The 21,301-nt window shown below is 53.2% G+C and overlaps 3 protein-coding genes across 5 annotated transcripts in view; 2 read left to right on the plus strand and 1 right to left on the minus strand.

Annotated features, from left to right (window-relative positions):
* Positions 1 to 2,329: 2,329 nt before the first annotated feature.
* Positions 2,330 to 12,339, plus strand: PHYHD1 (phytanoyl-CoA dioxygenase domain containing 1). Of its 2 annotated transcripts, XM_065878837.1 has the most exons (11): positions 2,330 to 2,384; positions 4,107 to 4,265; positions 7,270 to 7,345; positions 7,422 to 7,469; positions 8,669 to 8,724; positions 8,810 to 8,872; positions 9,509 to 9,530; positions 10,853 to 10,981; positions 11,079 to 11,195; positions 11,710 to 11,836; positions 11,941 to 12,339. In XM_065878837.1, exons 1-11 carry the CDS (start codon positions 2,352 to 2,354, stop codon positions 11,984 to 11,986), a joined length of 876 nt encoding a protein of 291 aa, XP_065734909.1. In that variant the 5' UTR covers positions 2,330 to 2,351; the 3' UTR covers positions 11,987 to 12,339. The 2 variants fall into 2 exon arrangements, with proteins under 2 accessions (XP_065734909.1, XP_065734910.1); XM_065878838.1 differs by lacking the exon at positions 8,810 to 8,872 and having other exon boundaries at positions 2,352 to 2,384; positions 11,941 to 11,986.
* Positions 12,340 to 14,770: 2,431 nt separating this feature from the next.
* Positions 14,771 to 16,864, minus strand: DOLK (dolichol kinase). The gene has a single exon (XM_065879398.1). The coding sequence runs from the start codon at positions 16,572 to 16,574 to the stop codon at positions 14,958 to 14,960; it is 1,617 nt and encodes a 538-aa protein (XP_065735470.1). The 5' UTR covers positions 16,575 to 16,864; the 3' UTR covers positions 14,771 to 14,957.
* Positions 16,865 to 16,982: 118 nt separating this feature from the next.
* Positions 16,983 to 21,301, plus strand: part of NUP188 (nucleoporin 188) — a 46,376-nt gene continuing 42,057 nt past the window's right edge. For both annotated transcript variants that reach the window (XM_065878706.1, XM_065878707.1), the window contains exon 1: positions 16,983 to 17,014. In XM_065878706.1, the coding sequence (XP_065734778.1) occupies positions 16,983 to 17,014 (32 nt within the window). The remainder of the gene's footprint in view (positions 17,015 to 21,301) is intronic.

A 21,301-nucleotide genomic window follows, 5' to 3' on the forward strand; every position in this document is an offset into this window, starting at 1 on the left:
CAAGGCTTGTGCTGGGCCAACGTGGGCCCTGGGGCAGGGGTCTTTTGGTGAAGAAAAAAGGTCATTGTGGGGGGCTTCCCTGGTGGTGCAGTGGTTGAGAGTCCGCCTGCCGATGCAGGGGACGCGGGTTAGTGCCCCGGTCCGGGACGATCCCACATGCCGCGGAGCGGCTGGGCCCGTGAGCCATGGCCGCTGAGCCTGTGTGTCCGGAGCCTGTGCTCCTCAACGGGAGATGCCACAACAGTGAGAGGCCCGCATACCGCAAAAAAAAAAAAAAAAAGGCCCTTGTGTCAGACCTTGGCCTTAACAATGAGTCCTTACCTGCTGCTTGGGCACCTCCTCTGGGACACACCAGAGTCTGTCCTTCCTCCCTACGTGGGACTTTGACCCCCCAGGTGACCTCAGGAGTGGGTCAAGAGTCCCTCTCTCTTCTGCCTCTGTCGTGGGATTTTTGACTGGGAGGCCAAGCAGCTGGCTTGGGCAACCCCCTAGAACACCCTCCTTTATCTCCAGAGTAGAGGTCTTCCTCTCCTGTCTGGTCTGGTACCTCCCCACCAGTGCCCGCTGCCCTGCCTCAGGCTTGGGGTGGCCCAAGCACCGGATCTGGAGCTGGTTAGCTTTTGGAAAAAAACAGCAATGTGGAAACACCACCCACCCACTTCCCAAAGCCTGAGTGGAATGAATGAACAAGTCGTGGGAGGCCCAGCCGTCCCCCCGCCTCCCCCCAACTCAGGGCTCTTCACTCCATTTAAAACCACACTGCTGGCCTTTTCTCTGATGATAACAGCAGTTTGGAAAACTTGGGGAAGTTCAAAAAGTAAAGTAAAAATACCCTCACATTCCACCGAGAACAGCTCAGAACAGCTCCTGCTAACATACGGTGAACAGCCAGTGGGCACTTTCCAAGTGCCCAGGAGGTACTTCTGTTATCCCCAAAGCACAGATGGGGAAAGTAAGGCCCGGGTGTGGATGTAAGCCTTGGATGGGGGTTCCCTGAGGAGTTGCTAGCCCAGCACTACTGGACCCTCACTGTGTTCCTGGCACATGGCAGGTGTCTCTCTGGATCTGTTGGGAAGGGGCCAGGACAGCTGGGATCGCTCCCTGCCTTGAGTATTGGCTGTATTTCCCCAAAGGGTTCTGTCTTCCACCTGTCTTCCTCACCCGGCCTGTCCCCTGGGAACCTCTTCACCCTCCAGCCTCAGGAGCCTGCTGGGGCTCTCCCCTCCCCTGGCTCTCTGCTCTTGGGAAGCAGGGACCAAGCAGCTATACTCCCAGTGCGGTGGCACAGAAAACACGACTTGACTTAGGGCCAAGGCTCCTGAGGGCTGAGCAGTGTCCCCACGCTCGCTCCTGAGACACTCTGTCCCTTCGCCATTCAGAAAGCATCATTTCAGGGAAGGCCAGTGGCGGCTGGGTTTCAGAAGCCGCAGCCAGAACGGCCCCGCCAGCTGCTGAGCAGGGCTGGTTGGAAGGGTGGGTGTGCTGACGCGGCCTCCGCTGTGCCAGCCGGCCTCAGGCACCAGCATCTTGGGCCTGGGGGTGGGGAACAGGAACCATGGCTTCCCTCGCTCTCATTTTGAAGACCCAGGCCCCCGCTCTAGCCCCTTCCCCTTTCTAAGATCCCCCCTTATCTTCTCTCTTCCTCTGAGCTGCAGACAGATCTGTAATCCCTTTAGGACCTAGAGAGTCCCAGGGGATCGGAGCTTGGGGGGCAGGGGCGGGGGCCCAGGCAATCCTCTGAAGCCCTCTTCCACCTTTGGAATGCAGAGCTCAGAGTCTGTCTGATGTGTGTGCCCCCAGACCCACCTTGCATCCCATCCCACCCAGATGCTGCTGCTGGTGGCCTGGGCACTTTCTAACCCTGCCTCGACCCAGGGGCAGATATGGGGTGGAGGTTACAATTAGTTGTGGCACCTGGGCAGGGACTCGGGTGTCCTCCTGCCTGCCCAGACACTCCTAGGACACAACTTCTGGGCACCTCGGAAACAGCCAGCCGGGAGTGGTTTCTGGAAAGAAACTGCAAGGAGGCAGTTAAAGATCTTGTAGGAGATCAGAAATGGCTAATCCTGGATTAGCTGGGGGGATGGACCCAGGGTGTGGGGCAGAGACAAGGGCCCCTACCCAAGGACAGAAGTGAGAGGGGGTGGGGTGGGTGTGTTGGGGGCTGGGAATAGGTTTTCTCTGGATGGGGGGCAGGGAGGAGCTGAAGGCCAGGATTCGGTTTTCTCTGGGCAGGGAAGGGTTAAATCCTCCTGGGCCTCCCAGGCTCTGGCCTCTCTCCCCTCCTGACCTTTCTCCTCTCCAGCCTCAGGCACAGCCGCAGAGCCACCCGTGCGCCCTGCCTCGTCCTCATGGCCTACCTGAGCCCCTCACAGCTCCAGAAGGTAGGGCCCTGCTGGGTGGGTACCCCGAGGGTCAGGTAAATGTGGGGGGCCCCTCCGGACTTGGAGTAGTCCCGGGGAACTCGACCCACCCCCTTACGTTTTTCAGAAGAGGAAACTGAATCCCAGAGTGGTCGGTTCACAGCCATGACCCCTAACTTCTGCACACACAGCCAGGGGCCATTCAGGCCAACGCACCGCGGTTGGGGTGGGAATGTTTGCGTGAAGAAACCAGAAGAGAAAACAGGATCCTGTGAACTGGGGGCGGGGGTCTGGGAAGAGGCGGGGCCGACGAGGGGCGGATCCACCCGCCCCACCCTACCCACAACCCACCTCTAGCGCGGGGCGGGTGGCCGGGCAACCACCCGGTGGGCGCGTTCAGACCCGAAAAGGCTAACCCATGGGAATCACAGCGACGGAGACTTTTAAAAAACATGACCCTTGTTGTTTGTTCCTGATGGCAAGAGGAAAATGCAAAAAAATACAGGAAAGCTCAAAAAAGAAAATTTAAACCCACCTATGGATTCTATGCTGAGACAATATTTTGGCATACAGCCCTTGAATCTCTAAAAGTTTCAGGGGACTTCCCTGGCGGTCCAGTGGTTAGGACTCCGCGCTTCCACTGCAGAGGGCACGGGTTCAATCCCTGGTTGGGGAACTTAGATTCCACAAGCTGCGCTGGGGGGCCAAATAAATAAAATAAAAGGTCCATCACAATACACAAAAGCTGTCGCCGATTGCTTGCTTGCTTGCTATGTGTTTCATAAAGGAGGCACTACTGTGCTCCCCATCTGATAGCCTGACAGTCAGAGAGGGGAAAGCATTTGCCCAGGTTCTCACAAATTAGGATACTAATTTGTAGTTGGCTTTTTTTTTTTTAACTCACAATATGTGTGGAACACATTCCCATGCCAATAAATATTTTTCTATCAGCTGTTTTTTTTTTTTTTTTTACTGAGTTGCATTTTTTTAATTTATTTTTTATTTTTTTGGCTGTGTTGGGTCTTCGTTTCTGTGCGAGGGCTTTCTCCAGTTACAGCGAGCAGGGGCCACTCTTCATTGCATTGCGGTGCGCGGGCCTCTCACTGTCGTGGCCTCTCTTGTTGTGGAGCACAGGCTCCAGACACGCAGGCTCAGTAGTTGTGGCTCACGGGCCCAGTTGCTCTGTGGCATGTGGGATCTTCCCAGACCAGGGCTCGAACCCGTGTCCCCTGCATTGGCAGGCAGATTCTCAACCACTGCGCCACCAGGGAAGCTCCCACTATCAGCTGTTTTGTATTTCAGGTAGATAAACCATACTTTGTGTGATAAGTTCACCTGTGTGCTGGTTTGTTTGATATCCACCTCCTTCCCTAGACTAAGTTCTGAGAGGCAAGCATCATGGCTGGCTTGCTCATGACTGAATCTCCAGCTCCTAAAACCATGTCTGGTGCACAGGAGATGCTCAGCCAATATTAGCTGAATAAATGAATGAGGTTGTATTCCCTGGAAGGTTAGGGCGGGGACACCTCCCCTTCCACTTCCCCTTCCTTCATTCAAGCAGCCAACACTGATTGCTCTTCACTGGGCGCTAGACACCATCACCAGGGAGGGGGGCAGAGCAATGAACAGGATGCTTTGTCCTGCCTCCACACGGCTTATGGTTTGGGGTAGGGTCAAATCAGTTCTCATCAAGAGCGTTTGAGGGCAGGGAGAAAGAAGCCTGAGTCTGCTTCCTGCCTGCAGTTTCGGGAGGATGGATTCCTGGTGCTGGAAGGATTCTGGTCTGCCGACGAGTGTGTGGCCATGCAACGGAGGATTGGCGAGATACTGGCTGAGATGGATGTCCCTCTCCACTGTCGCACGGAATTTTCCACCCAGGAGGAGGAGCAGCTGAGAGCCCAGGTAGGTGCCTGGAGCAGGTAAGAATGAGATTTGGTCTTTGATGGGTGGCTCAGTCCCCAGCCAGCGCAGCAGCCTGGAAAGGTTAGGACCCCAAGGCCCATGGGCTCATGCTGGTAACGAATCAGGCCCCAAGCTCACTGTGGGCCAGGCTCCAGGCTAAGTGTCTTATATGCATATTTCCTTCACTCCCTACTACGAATTTATGAGGTCAGCATTATTGCCCCCATTAGACAGGTGGGGCAAATGAGGCTCAGCTCACTTGCCCCAAACTACACAATTAGTAACTGATAGGGTCAGAATTTGAACCCAGATCTGCCTGATACCAAGTACATGCTGTCACTGCCCTGCTGTACTTTCTTAGAAGTTTTCCTGCCACAAAGGACCTCTTTGTGGCCAGCAAGCCGGCATGAGCCAAGTGATTCTGATGGGCCCACCTGGGTAAGTCATCCCCCAATGAGACAAGGAACTGCTTGTTTCCCCCAGTGACCTACTAGGACTCAGTACAGCTTGAGATGGGTAAGTTGCGGCCCAGGGGTTCTCCCACACAGTTCTCTTAACCCTTCATAGGCTGAATTTATGAGCCTGCCTGCGGCTGGGCCCCCAAGCCAAAGCTGTGGTCCAGGCTCAGTAATGGGGCTTACGCTTACTCATGGCTAGGAGCTTCTGCCATCTGGTGGGCATAAAGGGAATTACAATGACTAGAAGGCTTGCAACCAACCCAGAGAATGGGGACTTCAGAAAGAAAAAGGGTTACAGAATGACACTTTCCTCCAAACAGTCGGTTTCATTTGGCTGCACTGGTATTCAGTAAACCCTCAATATTCACTACTGATACTGTGAAAGACTTTGAAATGGGTTTTTAAATAATTAATTAATTAATTAATTTTTGGCTGCGTTGGGTCTTCGTTGCAGCGCGCAGGCTTTCTCTAGTTGCGGTGAGCAGGGACTACTCTTCGTTGAGGTGCACAGGCTTCTCATTGCGGTGGCTTCTCTTGTTGCGGAGCACGGGCTCTAGGCACGCGGGCTTCAGTAGTTGTGGCTCGCGGGCTCTAGAGCGCAGGCTCAGTAGTTGTGGCTCACGGGCTTAGTTGCTCCGCGGCATTTGGGATCTTCCTGGACCAGGGCTCGAACCCGTGTCCCCTGCATTGGCAGGCAGATTCTTAACCACTGCACCATCAGGGAAATCCCTAAAAATGAAAAAAATATTGGCGGTGTCCTGTCTAGTAGTGCTCCGATCCAGCTTACCAGCACCTTTCATTGTTTTTGAGTTATTATACAACTCTGTAAGTTAGTTATATAGAACTGATAGTAACTCACATGATACTCGTCCATAGAAATGGGTATGAACTGGGCCCGGCAGGATGCAGTTATTGCCCTTGTGGATCGATTCAGTTTTGCATTGATATGTAAATTCATTTCAGCGTTTCTTATTGCCTATATTTGTGTGTTTCTCGGAATTCTCCTTTCAACATGTTTCTGGTTCCCTTGTGAATTACTGAGTTAAGTAAAAATCTTTGACACGCGTGTAGCGTCACCGTCTTTATTATTATCAGTTATGCTTCCCAGACTTGTTTCCCTGCTAGTGCAGAGGAGTTAAGAATGTTGAATAAAAACTTTTAGTTTTCAGTGGGAAGGGTGTGGAAAGGGCCAGAGAGGTCACTGAGTTGAGCCACGCAAGGCACTGTGACAGTAGTGCCTTGTGCAGTTGAGGCAGTGCTGGGGCTGTGCCATATGGGAACCCAGGTAGGGGCGTCGGTGACACTCAAACCGTACTTACGTCACCATGAAGGAAGATATATATGGTGATCGTAGGTGGCTAAAGCCACAAGGAAAGCATGGGGCATCTCCCTGGAGCATCATTTTCTTCTTTTTTAAAAATTATTTATTTATTTATTTATTTATTTATATGTGTTTGGCTGCATCGGGTCTTAGTCGTGGCACTCGAGCTCTAGAGCATGCGGGCTTAGTTGCCCTGCAGCATGTGGGATCTTAGTTCCCCAACCAGGGATCGAGCCCACGTCCCCTGCACTGGCAGGTGGATTCTCAACCACTGGACCACCAGCGAAGTCCCTGGAGCATCATTTTCATATGCTGCTAGGAAATTTAAAACATGATATTCAAATTAACAAGAAGGGAGTTCCCTGGTGGCCTAGTGGTTAGGATTCGGCACTGTCATTGCTGCGGCCCGGGTTTGATCCCTGGTCGGGGAACTGAGATCCCAGAAGCCACAGGGTGTGGTCAAAAAAAAAAAAAAAAAAATCAATAAAATTAACAAGGAGAGGTTATTAAGATAAAAGAACAGGATTAGTAATAGCTTGTGTTTATTGAGAATTTAGCCATGTCCTTGCTGGGTGTTTTCTGTTTAGTAGCAGTAGTAATAATAATAATAAAGGCAGATATTCACATGACACCACAGTCCAAGGACTGTTCTTATATGCCTTATATATACTGATTCATAATCCCTACAACACCCTATGAGATAGGTGCCATTAATAGCCTCTATATTTTATGAGGAAACTAAGCCTGGAGAGGTTCAGTAATGTGGTTGTGACTACAGTCAGTTAGTGGCAGAGCTGGGATTTGAACCCAAGTATTCTAGCTCCAGGGTCTGTGTTCTCAACTTCTATAAGATTCAACCTCTACCTGAACCTGAAGCCTCCAACAGTCCAGGGAGGTCAGTTCTATTATTATTCCCCTTTTACAGATGAGGAAACTGAGGCTTTGAGAGGTAAAACAAGTGGCCCAAGGCTCCCTGGGAACCAGGTGTGTTTGATCTAGTACCTGTGTTTCATGCCATTATGGAGTATGAGTCATGTGATTTATTTAGAGGTTTCTAAGAAATTCTATGCTTGTAGCTTCCGGCTGTGCTTCCAGGTCCTTGGGGTTCCTCAGAGGCGTCTGCAGCTCTGTGGGGTGGGAAGCATCTGAACCCTCTTCCTTCTCTGCCAGGCCCACCTGGGACCCCCGATGCTCTCTCAGCCCCTCTGTTGTCCCCTCTCCACAGGGCAGCACAGACTATTTCCTGAGCAGCGGCGACAAGATTCGGTTCTTCTTTGAGAAAGGCGTCTTTGATGAGAAAGGTTTGGAACTGGGGCCCTAGAGGCGGGGGTGGCTGGACTCCAGTCCTTCCAGCTTGACCTGTCCCTTGTGCCACAGGAAATTTCCTGGTCCCTCCGGAGAAATCCATCAACAAAATTGGCCATGGTAAGCAGGGGCTGGAGAGAAACTGAGGTCTGAAGAGTTTGGGGGCCATCCCCCAAAGCACACGTTAAGGTAGTAGCCCAACAAATGGCATTTCTGGGCGCAGGGTCCTTCTTGGGCCCTGCTCTCCTGCATCTTATGAGGCTAATCACATGACACTGCCACTGTATCCCTGGGAAGAGGGGTCCATTTGAGCCCACCCCCCCGTGCAGATGGGTGTGTGGAGGCTCCTCAACTCTCTACTGCCGGGCCTGTGTATGATTCAGGCCCCAGGCATGTGGGGATTCTGGGTCCCATTGCTCCCTGAAGGCTTCTTAAGGAACACCAAACATGTTGACAAGGTCCCTGTTCCAAGACCCCTAAACCAAGCTAAGAAACCCTCTTTTTTTCTTTCTTTTTTTTTTTTTTTTTTCAGGATCGTGCATTATAGTTATTTTGTAGGGAGTTCCCTGGCGGTCCAATGGTTAAGACTCCGTGCTCTCACTGCCGAGGGCCTGAGTTCGATCCCTGGTCAGGAAACTAAAATCCCACAAGGCGCGTGATGTGGCAAGAAAAACAAAAACAAAAACAACCCTTATAATTTATCTTGTAGACTGATTTTTAAACATGAAGTTATATCATGGTAGCTTTGCTTTTTTTTTACAAGTTGTGGTAAAATACATATAATAGAAAATTTACCATCGTAACCATTTTGAAGTATACAATTCAGTGGCATTAAATACGTTCAACCCTCACTTTTTGTAATAACAACAGTAGTGAATAATGAGAAGAGTGACTGTTCTGTACCTGGCCCTGGGCTGTGCTCGCACACGCATTAGCCCATGGAGTCCTATGGCAGCCCAGGAGGCAGGGCTGATCCCATTGTACACAGGAGGAAACTAAGGCTTAAAGGAGAGAAATCGGTGCTCAGAGTCCGACAGAGCAAGCGGCAGTACCAAAACTGCTACCAAGTGATGGGTCCCTTGGAGTCCTTGGTCCTCTGAAGGGCGGCCAGTCAGGGCTAGAAGGTCAAGAATAAGGTCATAGGTCAGGTGAAGGCATCTGTGGGGCCCATTTCTCAGTTATAAGCAAGCAGAAAGCTTAATGCACAGAAAATAGGTGAGAATATCAAAGCGAGGCCTGACCCTGGGTGCCCAGGCCTAGGCGTGGGAGGGATGCATGGGGACTGGGGACTGGCTCTTCAGCCCACCTCTGTCCCGCAGCTCTGCACGCCCATGACCCTGTCTTCAGGTGTGTCACACACTCCCCCAAGGTGCAGGTGAGCAGAGGTGTCGGTGAGGGTGGGCCGGTGGGCCATATGTGAGTGTGGGCGGGCTGGCCATGTGACCTCTGCCCCCTTCCAGGCTTTGGCCAGAAGTCTGGGCCTCCGGATGCCTGTGGTGGTGCAGAGCATGTATATCTTTAAGGTGAGCTCCCCGTCCTCCCCAGGCCTCCATTTACCCTCTGTAAAATGGGCACAGTGCTCATACCAAGCCCTTCCTTACAAGGGCCGCAAGCTGCCTCCCTGAGGAAGTATTATTAAGTTGGTGGGAGAACGTGAAAACCGGGTCTCCTCTGGTTAGAGTGTCTGGCACTTAGTTGGGGCTCAGTTAGGGTGCCGTGGAAGGAAAGGGGATCCTGGGGCTGCCTCCTCCCTTTGTTGGCTCTGCTCCCAGTTTTCAAGGCCCAGCCCAGTGCCACCTCCTCCAGAAAGCCTTCCAATGCCCTTGGGAAGAGAGGACACATCTCTGATCCTGGAGCCCAGAGGCTTAATCGCTGGCCTGGGCCCCAGCCTCTCCCACTGCCCCTCACTTCTGCCTTGTGTTCTCGTTAGGGACGTGTGTGCTCAGACTGGGAGCTCCCTGCCAGACAGGGTGGCTTTTCTCTTTGCAGCCCTCCTGGGCCTGGCACATAGTAGGTGCTCGATAGCTGGGTGCTGACGTGGAAGCCTTGCTTATAAACACCTGTGGTGGGGGGAAGAGCATCCTACTGGGAGGACTCAGGGCAGCCCCTGCCCCTCCCCGCTCTCCCTGGCCTCACCCGGCCCCTCCTCTCTCCTGCAGCAACCTCACTTGGGCGGCGAAGGTGAGCCAAGAGCAGGCTGGGGGGCCAGCAAAGGCCCCGGCGGGAGATCTGGGACTTTAGTGGTTGTCAGGTCTCCAGAGGGAGGGAAGGCGCCTGCCAAGACGTCCGTAGACAAGAGCCTGGGCCAGCGGAGGAGAAGCCATCTTCTGCTGCTTCCTGAAAGAGTGGATGCCGGGGGGGTGGGGTGGGGTGGGAGGGTGGAGGGGGGTGTCCTGGAGCCCTTGACCCAGTGGTTCCCAAACCTGGCAGCGACTCCTTGCTGGTTAAAAATACAGATTCCTGGGCCCCATTCCCTGAGATCTTGAGTCAGGAGGGTGGCAAGGTCCTGGGAATCTGTATTTTACCAAGTTCCCTGCAGGACTGATTCAGCATAGAAACTGCTGATCTGACTACAAAGCCCCTGGATACCCAGATACCCTTTCCAGCCTCCCTCATGGGTGATGATCCACTTCTCTCAAATACCTCCAGTGACAGAGGGCTCACCACCCGTACAGGCAGCTCTTCCTTTCCTGACATGAGCTCTAGTCATTCCCCTTGTGAGGCCCCCTCCTCCCCACCAACCAGCCTGAGGACAGTCTCCTGAAGGGATGGCCATCCTCTCCCTGAGCCTTCTCTGCTCAGTCCAGCACCCCCAGCTCCTTCAGCCATTACTCCTCCAAATGTTTTGGGGCCCCCACCATCAGGACACCTTCATCTGGACACTGTCTGGATTGTCAAAGTCTGACTTAAACTTTGGTGCTTAGAAAGCACACAGTTCCCCAGGAAGGGATGAGGCGAGACTAGCACCCTCTTCTTGTTACAGACTAAGGTCCTCTGTTCAGCGGTTCTCCATCCTGCCTGGGCCCCAGCATCACGCAGGGGATGTTTACAATGTGGATGCTGGGTTCGTTTCCTGCTTCACACCCAACTTCCAAGTCTTAGACCACTGGTGGCTTACACTGGACCATCTGGTGGCTGGAGGTGCTCTCGCTGGTTAAGGACGGAGGCTTGAGTTACCTGGCTGGAATTAAATGATAGCAGCTGCTTTTCAGGCAGCGATTACAACGTCAGGCCCTGTACTAAGCACTCTTCCTACACTGTCTCAGAATCCTCCAGCAACCTCGTGAGGTTAGGTTATCGTTGGGGCTGCTTTATGGTTTAGGAAATTGAAGCTTGAGAGGTGAAATCTCTTGCCCAGAGTCTCCGGGCCAGGAAGCAGTGAGATTCTAACTACTCATGGGAAGGCTGGGCCTGGAGGGCCCTGGGAGGACCACGGAGTGAGTAGAAACGAGGCCAAGGTGGGGTGAGGCCAGGCGCCTCATGCCCAGGCGGGCCTGCTGCAGTCTCCCCTCACCAGGACGCCTCCTTCCTGTATACGGAGCCTCTGGGCCGGGTGCTGGGCGTGTGGATTGCTCTGGAAGATGCCACGCTGGAGAATGGCTGCCTCTGGTTCATCCCTGGCTCCCACACAGGTGAGGCCACCTGCCTCTCCCTGCCCACTCGTCCCCACCCCCCACAGGGGAGGGACCCCGAATAAAGAGAGGCTAAAGTCCCCACCTTGGCCCGCAGGCGGAGTGTCGAGAAGGATGGTCCGGGCCCCTGCTGGCTCGGCGCCTGGCACCAGCTTCCTTGGGACCGAGCCAGCCCGGGATAACAGCCTCTTTGTGCCCACACCGGTGCGGAGAGGTAGGGGGTGTGCAGAGGGGCCCGGAGGCCATGCCTGGGGGTCTGTGCTTGCTCTGACCAGCCAGCTCACCTGAGGGCTGGCAAGTGACCGCATGAGGGAAGGTAGGGCTGGGTGGGCACTGGGAGGTCTGAAAGCTGTGTGGTTGACAGCAGGGTCTCCCAGATCAGGCTGGAATTCAGACCCTGCTACTTCCCGGCTGTCTCTGTGAGCAAATGACTGAGGCCCCAGCTGGCTGGCATGGGACAGAGAGCTTCTGTCTGGTTCTGCAAATGCCATGGAGGTGGATGCCCTTGCTGAGGCTTGCCAAGGGCACGGGCCACAGCGGAAGGGACTTGACCCCAGGGGAACCCATGTCCAACAGCACAGCCTCCGATGCTGGGGCAGACTCCAGGCCCCTGAGCGTCCGGGGATGGGAATGGGGATGAATAGCCCACGACGCCGCTTAAGGGAGGGGGTGCCCACCATGTCCCTTCCTGCCTCGAGTGCGCTTTTGACTCGCTGTGTCCCTGCCAGGGGCCCTCGTCCTAATCCACGGAGAAGTGGTGCACAAAAGTGAGCAGAATTTCTCCGACTGCTCACGCCAGGCCTATACTTTCCACCTCATGGAGGCTGCTGGCACGGTCTGGAGCCCAGATAACTGGTAGGTGGCAGGGTGTGTGTGGGCCCCAGACAGCTCCCGAAGAGGTCCGGGAGGCTGGGAGCAGTGCTACTAGCACCTCGAGGTCCTCTCCCCATCCTCTGCAGGCTCCAGCCGACAGCTGAGCTGCCCTTTCCCCCACTGTACACCTAAAGGCCCTCTGAGGGCAGGGACGCCACCCCCTCTCGGGAGAAGCTGTGGGCCACCAACGCCAGCGCCTCAACCCACCGCCCGGCTGCAACGGGGAATTCGCATCTCTCCTCCAGGGCTTTCCTTTTGCTGGTGTCTGTGCAGACAGGCAGGCAGGAGCAGAAGTCTGGGCTGGGTGCCTTCCCCGAGATCTGTCTCTGTCTGTCCCGACCCCAACACAACCTCCCCCTAGCCTCATGGCCATGAAAGGGTTCTGGCTGCTTCTCTGCTGGCTTCTCACTCGTCGTCTCCCCTCTCACATGGAACTCTTGGTCATTACGGTGGGAGACACTGAATAAAAAAGACTTCCAAATGCAGCATCTTGATCCTTCTTCCCTAAGCAGCCTTCCTCTCAAGATGGGAACCCTGCTGAAAATCATCGCAGGTAGCCCAGCCCTGCCCGGTGAGGTAGGCACGGTGTTAATAACAGTAAGTGACATTTAGTGGGCATTCATGGTGCCAAGAGCTTTCTGTGCTTTATCACTGGATCCTCACCCCTTTCAGGTAGGTGCCGTTTACAGATGAGGGAGCTGACACATGGGAAGGTTAAGTGACCTGCCCAAGTCCCACAGCTGTTCAGGCGTTTGGCGAGGTCAGCCGGATCCGGAGCCTGTGCTTCTAACCTCTATGCTCTCAGTTCTCCTTTCCTGGGGAGGGAAAAAACCAGAGCCTGGAATCTAGTCTGAGATTCTGGTCCTGGCTCTGTGACCAACTCGATTTCCGGCCTCAGGCCAGGCCTTCTCTCTGGGCCCATTTGGCCACCTGCACCATCAAGGGGCTGGACGAGGGCCTCCACAGGTCACTCCTGTTTGGACATGCTTGGCAGGCACCCAGAGCTGCAGGAACAACTACCAAATCTGAAACCTGCCTGGCGGGGGTCTGCTCAGAGGTTGCAAACTGGGGGCCACCAGCCGATTTCACAACGCAGAATTGTTTTGTCTGGGCCTCGGCATTTTAAAACAAACGAACAAAAAACCCACAACATTTTAAAATTGGGAGATTTCACGTAACAATTCAGGTTTCCAAGCTTCTTTTTTGTTTTGTTTTTGTTTTGTTTTGTGGTACGTGGGCCTCTAACTGTTGTGGCCTCTCCCGTTGTGGAGCACAGGCTCCGGACACGCAGGCTCAGCGGTCATGGCTCACGGGCCCAGCCGCTCCGCAGCATGTGGGATCCTCCCGGACCAGGGCACGAACCCGTGTCCCCTGCATCGGCAGGCAGACTCTCAACCACTGGGCCACCAGGGAAGCCCTCCAAGCTTCTTTGAATGAGCAGGTCAACAGCCCGGGGGCCTGTGGTCTAGCCTACGTACCACTGGCTGAAGCTGCCTTCTTACAGGCACACGTGCTCTCCGCTTCCCTTCCCTGTCCTCCTTCATTGCATTACCTGCCGGGCCTCAGCGGCCTTATGATTTTATGACCTTGACTTCCAACCCCTACTCTGTATGGGAACAAACCACCCAGGGAGTCAGTGGGGCAAAGCCAGCACTCATATACACTACACCCTAATCAGCGAGCAGTCGCGGGGAGCCTGAGCCAAGGGAAGGGTTTGTTAAGGCTCCTTTGAGCCCGAAACCAATGTCGTAATACTCTCCGAGGGAAAGGGCTTGGCAGTGATGCTCAGGCAGAAGCAAGCTCCCAGAGCTGGGCTCCTGGCTTCCGGCCTTGGTGGGCCCAAGTTCTCACCTCTTCCTGCCTAGGCCCCTCCCTGTCAGGCTGGTGGCAAGTGGGGAGAACCCGGTCCAGCCTTGAGAAACCTGCTGTGCTATCTTCTCACTGATGGGAAACGTTCATCCATTCAGCGAAGGTCTGCCGAGTTCCTGCTATGTGCCAGGCTGTGCTGGCACTGGGGGATGCGGTGGGGAACCAGGGAGAGCTGGACTCTGCCCTCCCAGAGAGCAAGGCTGAAGCGTGCACTGCCCCCTCCCCCCGCCCCGGAAGAGCGATCCTGAACTCTCAGTAAACTTCACCAGACCTTGCCTCTAATTTCTCGCCAAGAGAAGAGACCAACACAGGTGTGGACGTGACTGGAGGGTGAGAGGCCTCAGGAGGGACCCCCTGACAAGGACCCTGTGCTGTCCAGCCTGTCCTTCATCAGCACCACTCGGCCAGGCAGCAGAGGCCTTGAGGCAGGGTGGGGTTGGCTGCAACAGGTAGGCGGCCCAGGACGGATCCTCTTCCTCCAGCCCTTCCAGGGATGTAACAAACAGATCCCATCTCTCCCCTTCAGCTCTTCCTAGCCCAAATGGGAGAAACCACATGCACTTGGCTATTTTCCTCTCGTAGTCTCCTCTGAATGAAGCCAGGGGAGTAGGGTCACTCTGGTCTCCAAGTACAACCCATATAACCCTTTGGTTTGCCTGGCTTTTTGCTGAGATGAGGACTGGCCTTGGGTAACAATGACACTTTCCCTCACTTACGTGACACTTCCGCACTTGAGTGCAGGCTCTGGGCTGGTCACCTCACACACGTCACTTCGCCAGAACCTCACGACACCCCGTGAGGTGCAGGCTCTTATTCCCATCTTGCAGACGTGAGAATTGAGGCCCAGGGCGATTAAGCAACTCACACAGTTAAGACGTGGTTCAGCCAAGGATTCTGACCAGATGAGTCTGACACCAGAACCTGAAGTGTGAACCACTCTGCCCTACGGCCTCCAGTGTCCACTCCGGCCCCCCCGAGGACTGCAAGGTGAGGGGGGGCCCTACGGCGCACTCAAGCTCTTTGAGCTGTTGCACCATCGGTTAAGCCTTTTTGCTTTTAAAAATATCAGGAAAACTAAACCCGGGAGTGCTTTGATTTTTATTTTAAATCTCAATCAACTGAAAAATTAAATCTGCTTCTCCCCTCCTGGCTCTTCAAGCCCAAGTGGCTGGCTGCCGTGGGGACCATTTGTCTTCCCCATGTCCCTGTTTCCTTCATTGCTGCTGCACAGCACCTAGGCCATCAGCAGTATCAGGAGGTAGAGAGGCAAAAGGAGGTTGTCTATCTGCGTAGTGTATGCTTCTAGGAGGGACACGGTGCTGATGGACCCCAAAATCCAAGCATAACTGTAGTTTAAGTCCACTCCACTGTCGAAGATTAAGATCAGAGCTACAGAAATGATCTGGGCAAATATAGATGTCATGGTCCCCTCAAAAGTCTTTTTAGTTCCAGGCCAGCGGATCTCCCCCATGGTGCTGCCGAATATGGAGGCCACAGTGTCGCCCACACCGACGGCCAGGACTCCTGCATAGGGGACTAGGGCCCTGGCTCCCCCGAGGCTACCCTTCTGTGTGCAGGGTCTGGGGACTAACCAAATGGGAAGAGACATGCCTAGGAGCAGGTAGATGTGGGTCAGGATGAGCGGTCCACTGTCTCGTTCGTCCAGGAAGAGGGACAGGAGGCTTCGCAGAGTGTGGCCCAGGGGCTTGATGCGGAAGTAGCGCACATACTCTAGGAAGATGAAGACCGCCAGACATACGGTGGCGGCCACGTAGAGCAGTGGCCGGTCCAAGATGATACCTGGGATGTAGGTGGCTACCACAATGAAGTGGAAATACTTCCGAGCAATGGTGGGGGCCTGGTGCTTCTTGGACTCGGAAGATGACCGCTTGGCATTCTGGTATAGCACCACCAGGCAGGCTAAGGTGGCCAGCAGAGACCAGTAGGCTAGGAGGTAGACTCGGGTCTCTGTCTGGAAGAGGAATTGAAAAAGCCACAGCAGGGGGTTCCTGCGGATGAGCCGGTGCAGCCAGGGCAGGACCACGCCGAGGCCCAGTACACAGGTCATGAGGTGGAAGAAGATGGAAGAGGCCCAGGTGCCTGAGTCCATGAAAACAAAGAGGGTGCTGAAGAAGATGCCCATGAGCACCATCCCTACCACCACTACCAGCAGGAAGAAGTCCAAGGGGTCCCCCTGGCTTTCCACCACAGTCAGAGAGCGCTTGATGAGCTGGTTGAGCACGAAGCTGATGCCACCCAGTACCAGCAGAGCCTCTCCAGGGGTGAAGCAGCGGGGCAGCAGATACAGCAGGATCATATTGAGGTAGACAAAGATCAACAGGACCTCCAGGACCTCGATCACCTCGCCTACACTCAGCGAGTGCTTCAGGATATAAACGATGACACCTCCGGCCAAGCCCGAGAGGACACAGGTGTTGGTGGGCACTGGGCGAGTGATGCCCAGTGCCAGTACCGATGAGAAGAGGGCCACTGCCATGCCAGTGGCCGCCACCACAATTCCAAACCGCTCGAAGTATGGGTTCCCCGCAGCCTGGCAGCGCTCCTTCATAACCAGCCCGAGCAAAGGCATGACCACCGAGGCGGGCAGTAGGCCACTGTTTGCGGACATTCGAAACTGGAAGACAGCGCTTCCCTGCTGTAGCAGCCGGTCCCACTTGTATTGGACGTAGAAGGCCTGCACCGCGAGGGCCACGGCGCACCACGAGTATCGATCCCACACGGCTGCGTGGATGCTCAGCACCACTACGAACACCACTGCCGCCTCTGCCAGCACCGAACCGCTCAGCGGAGCCCCAGGCCCAGGGGCCGGGGAAGCGCACTCTCGGGTCATGTCTTTAGACCTGAGACTCCGGGTAAACTGGGGTGACCAGGAACACCCTGGACTCTGGGCCCTTTAATCCCCGCCAGGCAGAGAGCGGTAGCTTCGCCCAGCCAGCACCTTCTCAATCCGTTCTCCAGCTGCGAGAAGGGAAGCTCTACTGTAGGCCACTCTCTGACGCCTGGGAGCTGGCGTCGGGCTACCCTCCACCGCCTCACACCTATGGCGTAGACGTCGACCCTCGGCCACCTCCCTCACAGCCTCGGCCGCCCTAGCCCGGACTTCCTCACCTCTCTGGGAATCGCCATGTTGGCCCCGCCCCGGCGTCACGTGACGAAAAGCCCCGTCCACGCCCTGGAGGCGAGTGATCACGTGGGCGTGGCGTCTGGGGGCGGGGTTGGAGCGCGCGCGCGCGCGAAGATGGCGGCGGCCGCCGGCGATCCGTGTGTGAGGTGCGGAGCGGGCCGAGTCGGCGGGCGTGACTGTGAGGCGCGGGGTCGAAGCCGAGCGGAAGCGGGGCGGAAATTGGGGGCTAGATGTGGCAGCAGTGGCTGGGCGAAGGCCGGCTAGATGGACGGGCTCCGGGACGGGAGGCGGTTACAGCCAAACGGTCCCCGCGCGCGGGGGTCTGAGGTGACTTCTCCAAGAGGGGGGCCGGTGCCTCACCACTTCCCTGGACTCCGGCCTCCTGTCTCCCTACCCAGTCCCTTTCCCTTCCTCCCCTCTCCCCTCGGCGAGTCCCTCGGCGCCCCCTCCCCCCCAGCTCGCTTCCTGTACGGCGTGACGCTCCCTCGAGGCGAGACTCGGCGCTTCGCGGTCGCCCGGGGGAGCCCCTACCCGGGCCCCGCTGCAGCCTCCTGTGCCCGGCCCGGCGGCGCTCCTCAGGTTACCCCCTGTGCTCTCGTTGGGAGGTCTGTTTCGGACGTCGCCGAGCCACCTCCTGGCAGTTTCAGCCCTCTTTCGTTGCTCAGCCTTTCATTCATCCCATCCGTCTAGTCGTTTTCTCATGCATCGATTCCGTCAGCGGACATCCCAGGCGCTGTACTGGGTTTTGGGGACGGGAAGAGAAAATATTAAAAAAGAAAGAGACAGTTCTTGCTAGCGTACAGGCGCACTAGCGCCAGACACTGGCGACGCGCTTTCTTTTATCCGTGTTATCTTCTTGAACTCCCACAACTCCGGGAGGCACCCTGTAATTTACAGATGACTCACAAACCCAGCTCCGAACGGGCTGCGTGTCCGACTCCGAAGCTTTAACCGGATCGCCACACTTCCATCTCTCACTTATTAGCCTGAAGTGTTTTTCCTTTCCAGCCTCCCGCCTAACCGTCCCTGTCACTTCTTGCTCCCTGTGCCAGCAGTGGTTCCCCACTTTTTTGTCTTGTTCACTGCTGTAGCCTCAACACCCAGAAGAGCATGTAACAGGCTCTCGGTAAATGTTTATTCCGTTTGCCATTTCCTTCATCTCTCCGCTCTAGTGAGGTTTTCTTCTTTGGAATTTCCATGGAACTATCCGAACCTTGTGAGGACCTTTTTTGCTTTTTCTTCCTCTGCTGTTTCGTGTCAGCTCTTCTGTCGGGCAGCATGGTGGTCGCTGTGCTCTCCTTTTCTTAGGCTTATCTTACAGCCATTGTGGAGCTTGGGTAAAGTTTAGCTCCTGCAGGGCAAGGCGCGTTCTTAATGAAAGAGGACAAGGAAAGGAAAGCTGTTAGTTTGCCTGAAAGATGCTCTCTGCATCCTGGAGAACCTACCAAGCTCATACCTGAAGGTGGAAGAAATGACACTAGGATTTCTAGGCGCTGCTTTGCTCATAGCTTGTTTTAGGAGCGATCTTTTTTTCTTTTCTTTTTTTTCCCCTTTCCTTTCTATTTGTGTTGGAAGGCATGCTGTAATGATTGGGATTATACTGAACAGCAGCCTTCTGTTTGAAATGCCTAGAGGTCTGAACTAAGAAGAAACTTAAATTCTATTCCTGGTGCCTGCTGATTTGCAGATGACCACAGACAGGCCACCTTACCATATGAGTCTGTTTCTCCAAATGAGAATCGTTTTCAGAGCAGTATTGAGGTGGCTGTGAAGCATGTATGTTAATATGAGTTGGCACTAGTCAAAAATGCAGTAATACTCTCAAATCACTCAGGGTTTTGGGAGGATCACTGAGGGTTTGACGGGAAGTCAGTTTGAATTTTGGCATTTTGGCGTATCTGTTGTGTTCTTCAGTTAATGTGTGCTTAAAAAACAAACAGGGCTTCCCTGGTGGCGCAGTGGTTGAGAGTCCGCCTGCCGATGCAGGGGACGCGGGTTCGTGCCCAGGTCCGGGAAGATCCCACATGTCGCGGAGCGGCTGGGCCCGTGAGCCATGGCTGCTGAGCCTGCGCGTCTGGAGCCTGTGCTCCACAACGGGAGGGGCCACAGCAGTGAGAGGCCCGCGTACCGCAAAACGAACAAACAAAAACCCCGTGGTTTGAAAAGCTTGCTGCTTAGCTTAAACCCCAGTTCATGCAAGAGAGGTGTGCCTCATCTGTGGAGTCAGAGCATCCATGAGCATTCATTATTTCCGTGTGGAATATTATAACTGTGTTTCTCAAAAGAACTATCTCAGAGTAGATTGACTGTGTCTCAGGCTTTCTATCGAAAGGACTCAGTTGTAGAGACTGTTAATTCTAATCTCCTGGTTGCTTTCATCCAAAGGTTTCCAACCACATGGATCTCTGTAAGGAAGATAATTTCCAGTTTCATTAACTTCAGCTCTTTTAGGAATGGAATTCCATGTTGTCTGCTAGAACATTGGACTGCAAGTCAATATTTTTTTTTAACCTCACCTTTGAGGCAAGTTATTGAATTTCTGTGCCTTAGTTTCTTCCCAAAACACTTAGCTCAAATTTATTTATTTTATTTATTTACAGTGTCTGCAAACAAATGACAGACACTGTAGCACTTATTTCATTTCTTGAAAGTATATATGGAAGATGTTACTCTGAGGCTTGAATTAGACATCACAATTCCAACCTTGTCTGTTGGGTCTTGAAAATCACCTGCTCAAACCTCCAGATCTCAATTTGAGGTGAAATCTTTCATTGATCCCTGGATCAGTACCCAGTGGTCTCTCTCTTTTCTGTCCTATATGGTTATTTTCCTTTGTAGTGTCTAATTATTAGGATCATGCCCTTTGGTACTTTCTACTTTTTTGCTGATTGTGTAAGGTATGTTTAACATCCTTTATCATTCCCAACACTAAGCTTATGAGTATCGTGAAGGTCTTAGATTTATTTGGATCCCCATTATTCCTAGACCATAAATGTGTAGGAATTGAGGATCCAGTAACACTCATTTCCACAAGGATTCCCTTCCTGATAAACCACTGTTTTCTCCTTTATTCTGCCTTCTCTTGGCACTTCTGCGTATAATATTTGTTATTTCTAGTTTTTCTGTTCCAGGTCTAAAAAGGACTTATATCATTCTTATTCTTTAATATTTGCTCATCAGCATGTGTATTTTGAGCCTCTCCTGTGTGCCAGCCGCTGTGTTAGGGAATGGTCTGCCACTGTAGGACAGAAGGCTTCGCCTCAGTCTTTGCCTGCTTGCAGCATGAAATTCTTGGGTGCAGCTTGAGGCAGTGTAATATAATGATTGAACTCTGGAGTCCTGCAAACCTGGGTTCAAGCCCTGGCTCTATTATAAATTAGCTTTGTGGTCTAACAGAATTTACTTAACCACTCTGAAACCTTAGTTTCCTGATGAGATAATGGGGATAATAATAGTATTTGCTTCATAAGTAAGTTGAAATATTCAGTAAGACAAAGCATTAAAGACTTACTTAGCACAGTGCCTTACATAACTGCTCAATAAATGTTGGCTAATCTTGTTATCAAACTCATTCTCAATAAACATTATTGTTTTTGACACCTTATAACAAAAAGACCATAATATAACTTAGTTTTGCAAGTGAGAGTCTTAATTTCTAAAGATATAGCTAACTTTTTTTCTTTTAAGTAGTAAGTGTAAAAATTACTGTATTTTTCTAGGGCAGTGATCTATCTCCAGTTTTGTTTTGTAGCAGAATCGTTTTCTCCCCATTCCTCCCCGCCAAAAAAATAAAAAATAAAAAAGCCACTATATCAAGCATAAAAGGCAAAGAAGATCGGGACTTCCCTGGTGGCGCAGTGGTTAAGAATCCTCCTGCCAATGCAGGGGACACGGGTTCGAGCCCTGGTCTGGGAAGACCCCATATGCCGCAGAGCAACTAAGCCCATGCACCACAGCTACTGAGCCTGCGCTCTAGGGCCTGTGTGCCTCAACTGCTGAGCCCGCGTGCTTCACCTACTGAAGCCCACGCACGTAGAGTCCGTGCTCTGCAACAAGAGAAGCCACAGCAATTAAAAGCCCACTTTCCACAACTAGAGAAAGCCTATGTGCAGCAGCAAAGACCCAAAGCAGCCAAAAAAAAAAAAAAAGGCAAAGAAGATCTATACTGACCAGGTCTTTTACCTGCTCCTCTGAGACAAGCTGATGCCCTAGAGCAGTGGTAATTTAGGAATTCATTTGAGTACTCATTTTAAAATGTAGATTTACCATGCCCAACCTCTGAGAAAGAGTAGCTCTGGGTAATGACCAGGATTCTGCAATGTTGCTATGTTGTTTCCAGCTGATTTTGCTGTTTGGGCTGAGGACCAACTACATTTTGAGAAACACTCTTAGAACATTTTTTTGTTCTTTTTTAATAAATAAATAAATTTATT

Source organism: Phocoena phocoena, chromosome 6, assembly GCF_963924675.1.
Source record: "Phocoena phocoena chromosome 6, mPhoPho1.1, whole genome shotgun sequence".
Taxonomy (NCBI): domain Eukaryota; kingdom Metazoa; phylum Chordata; class Mammalia; order Artiodactyla; family Phocoenidae; genus Phocoena; species Phocoena phocoena.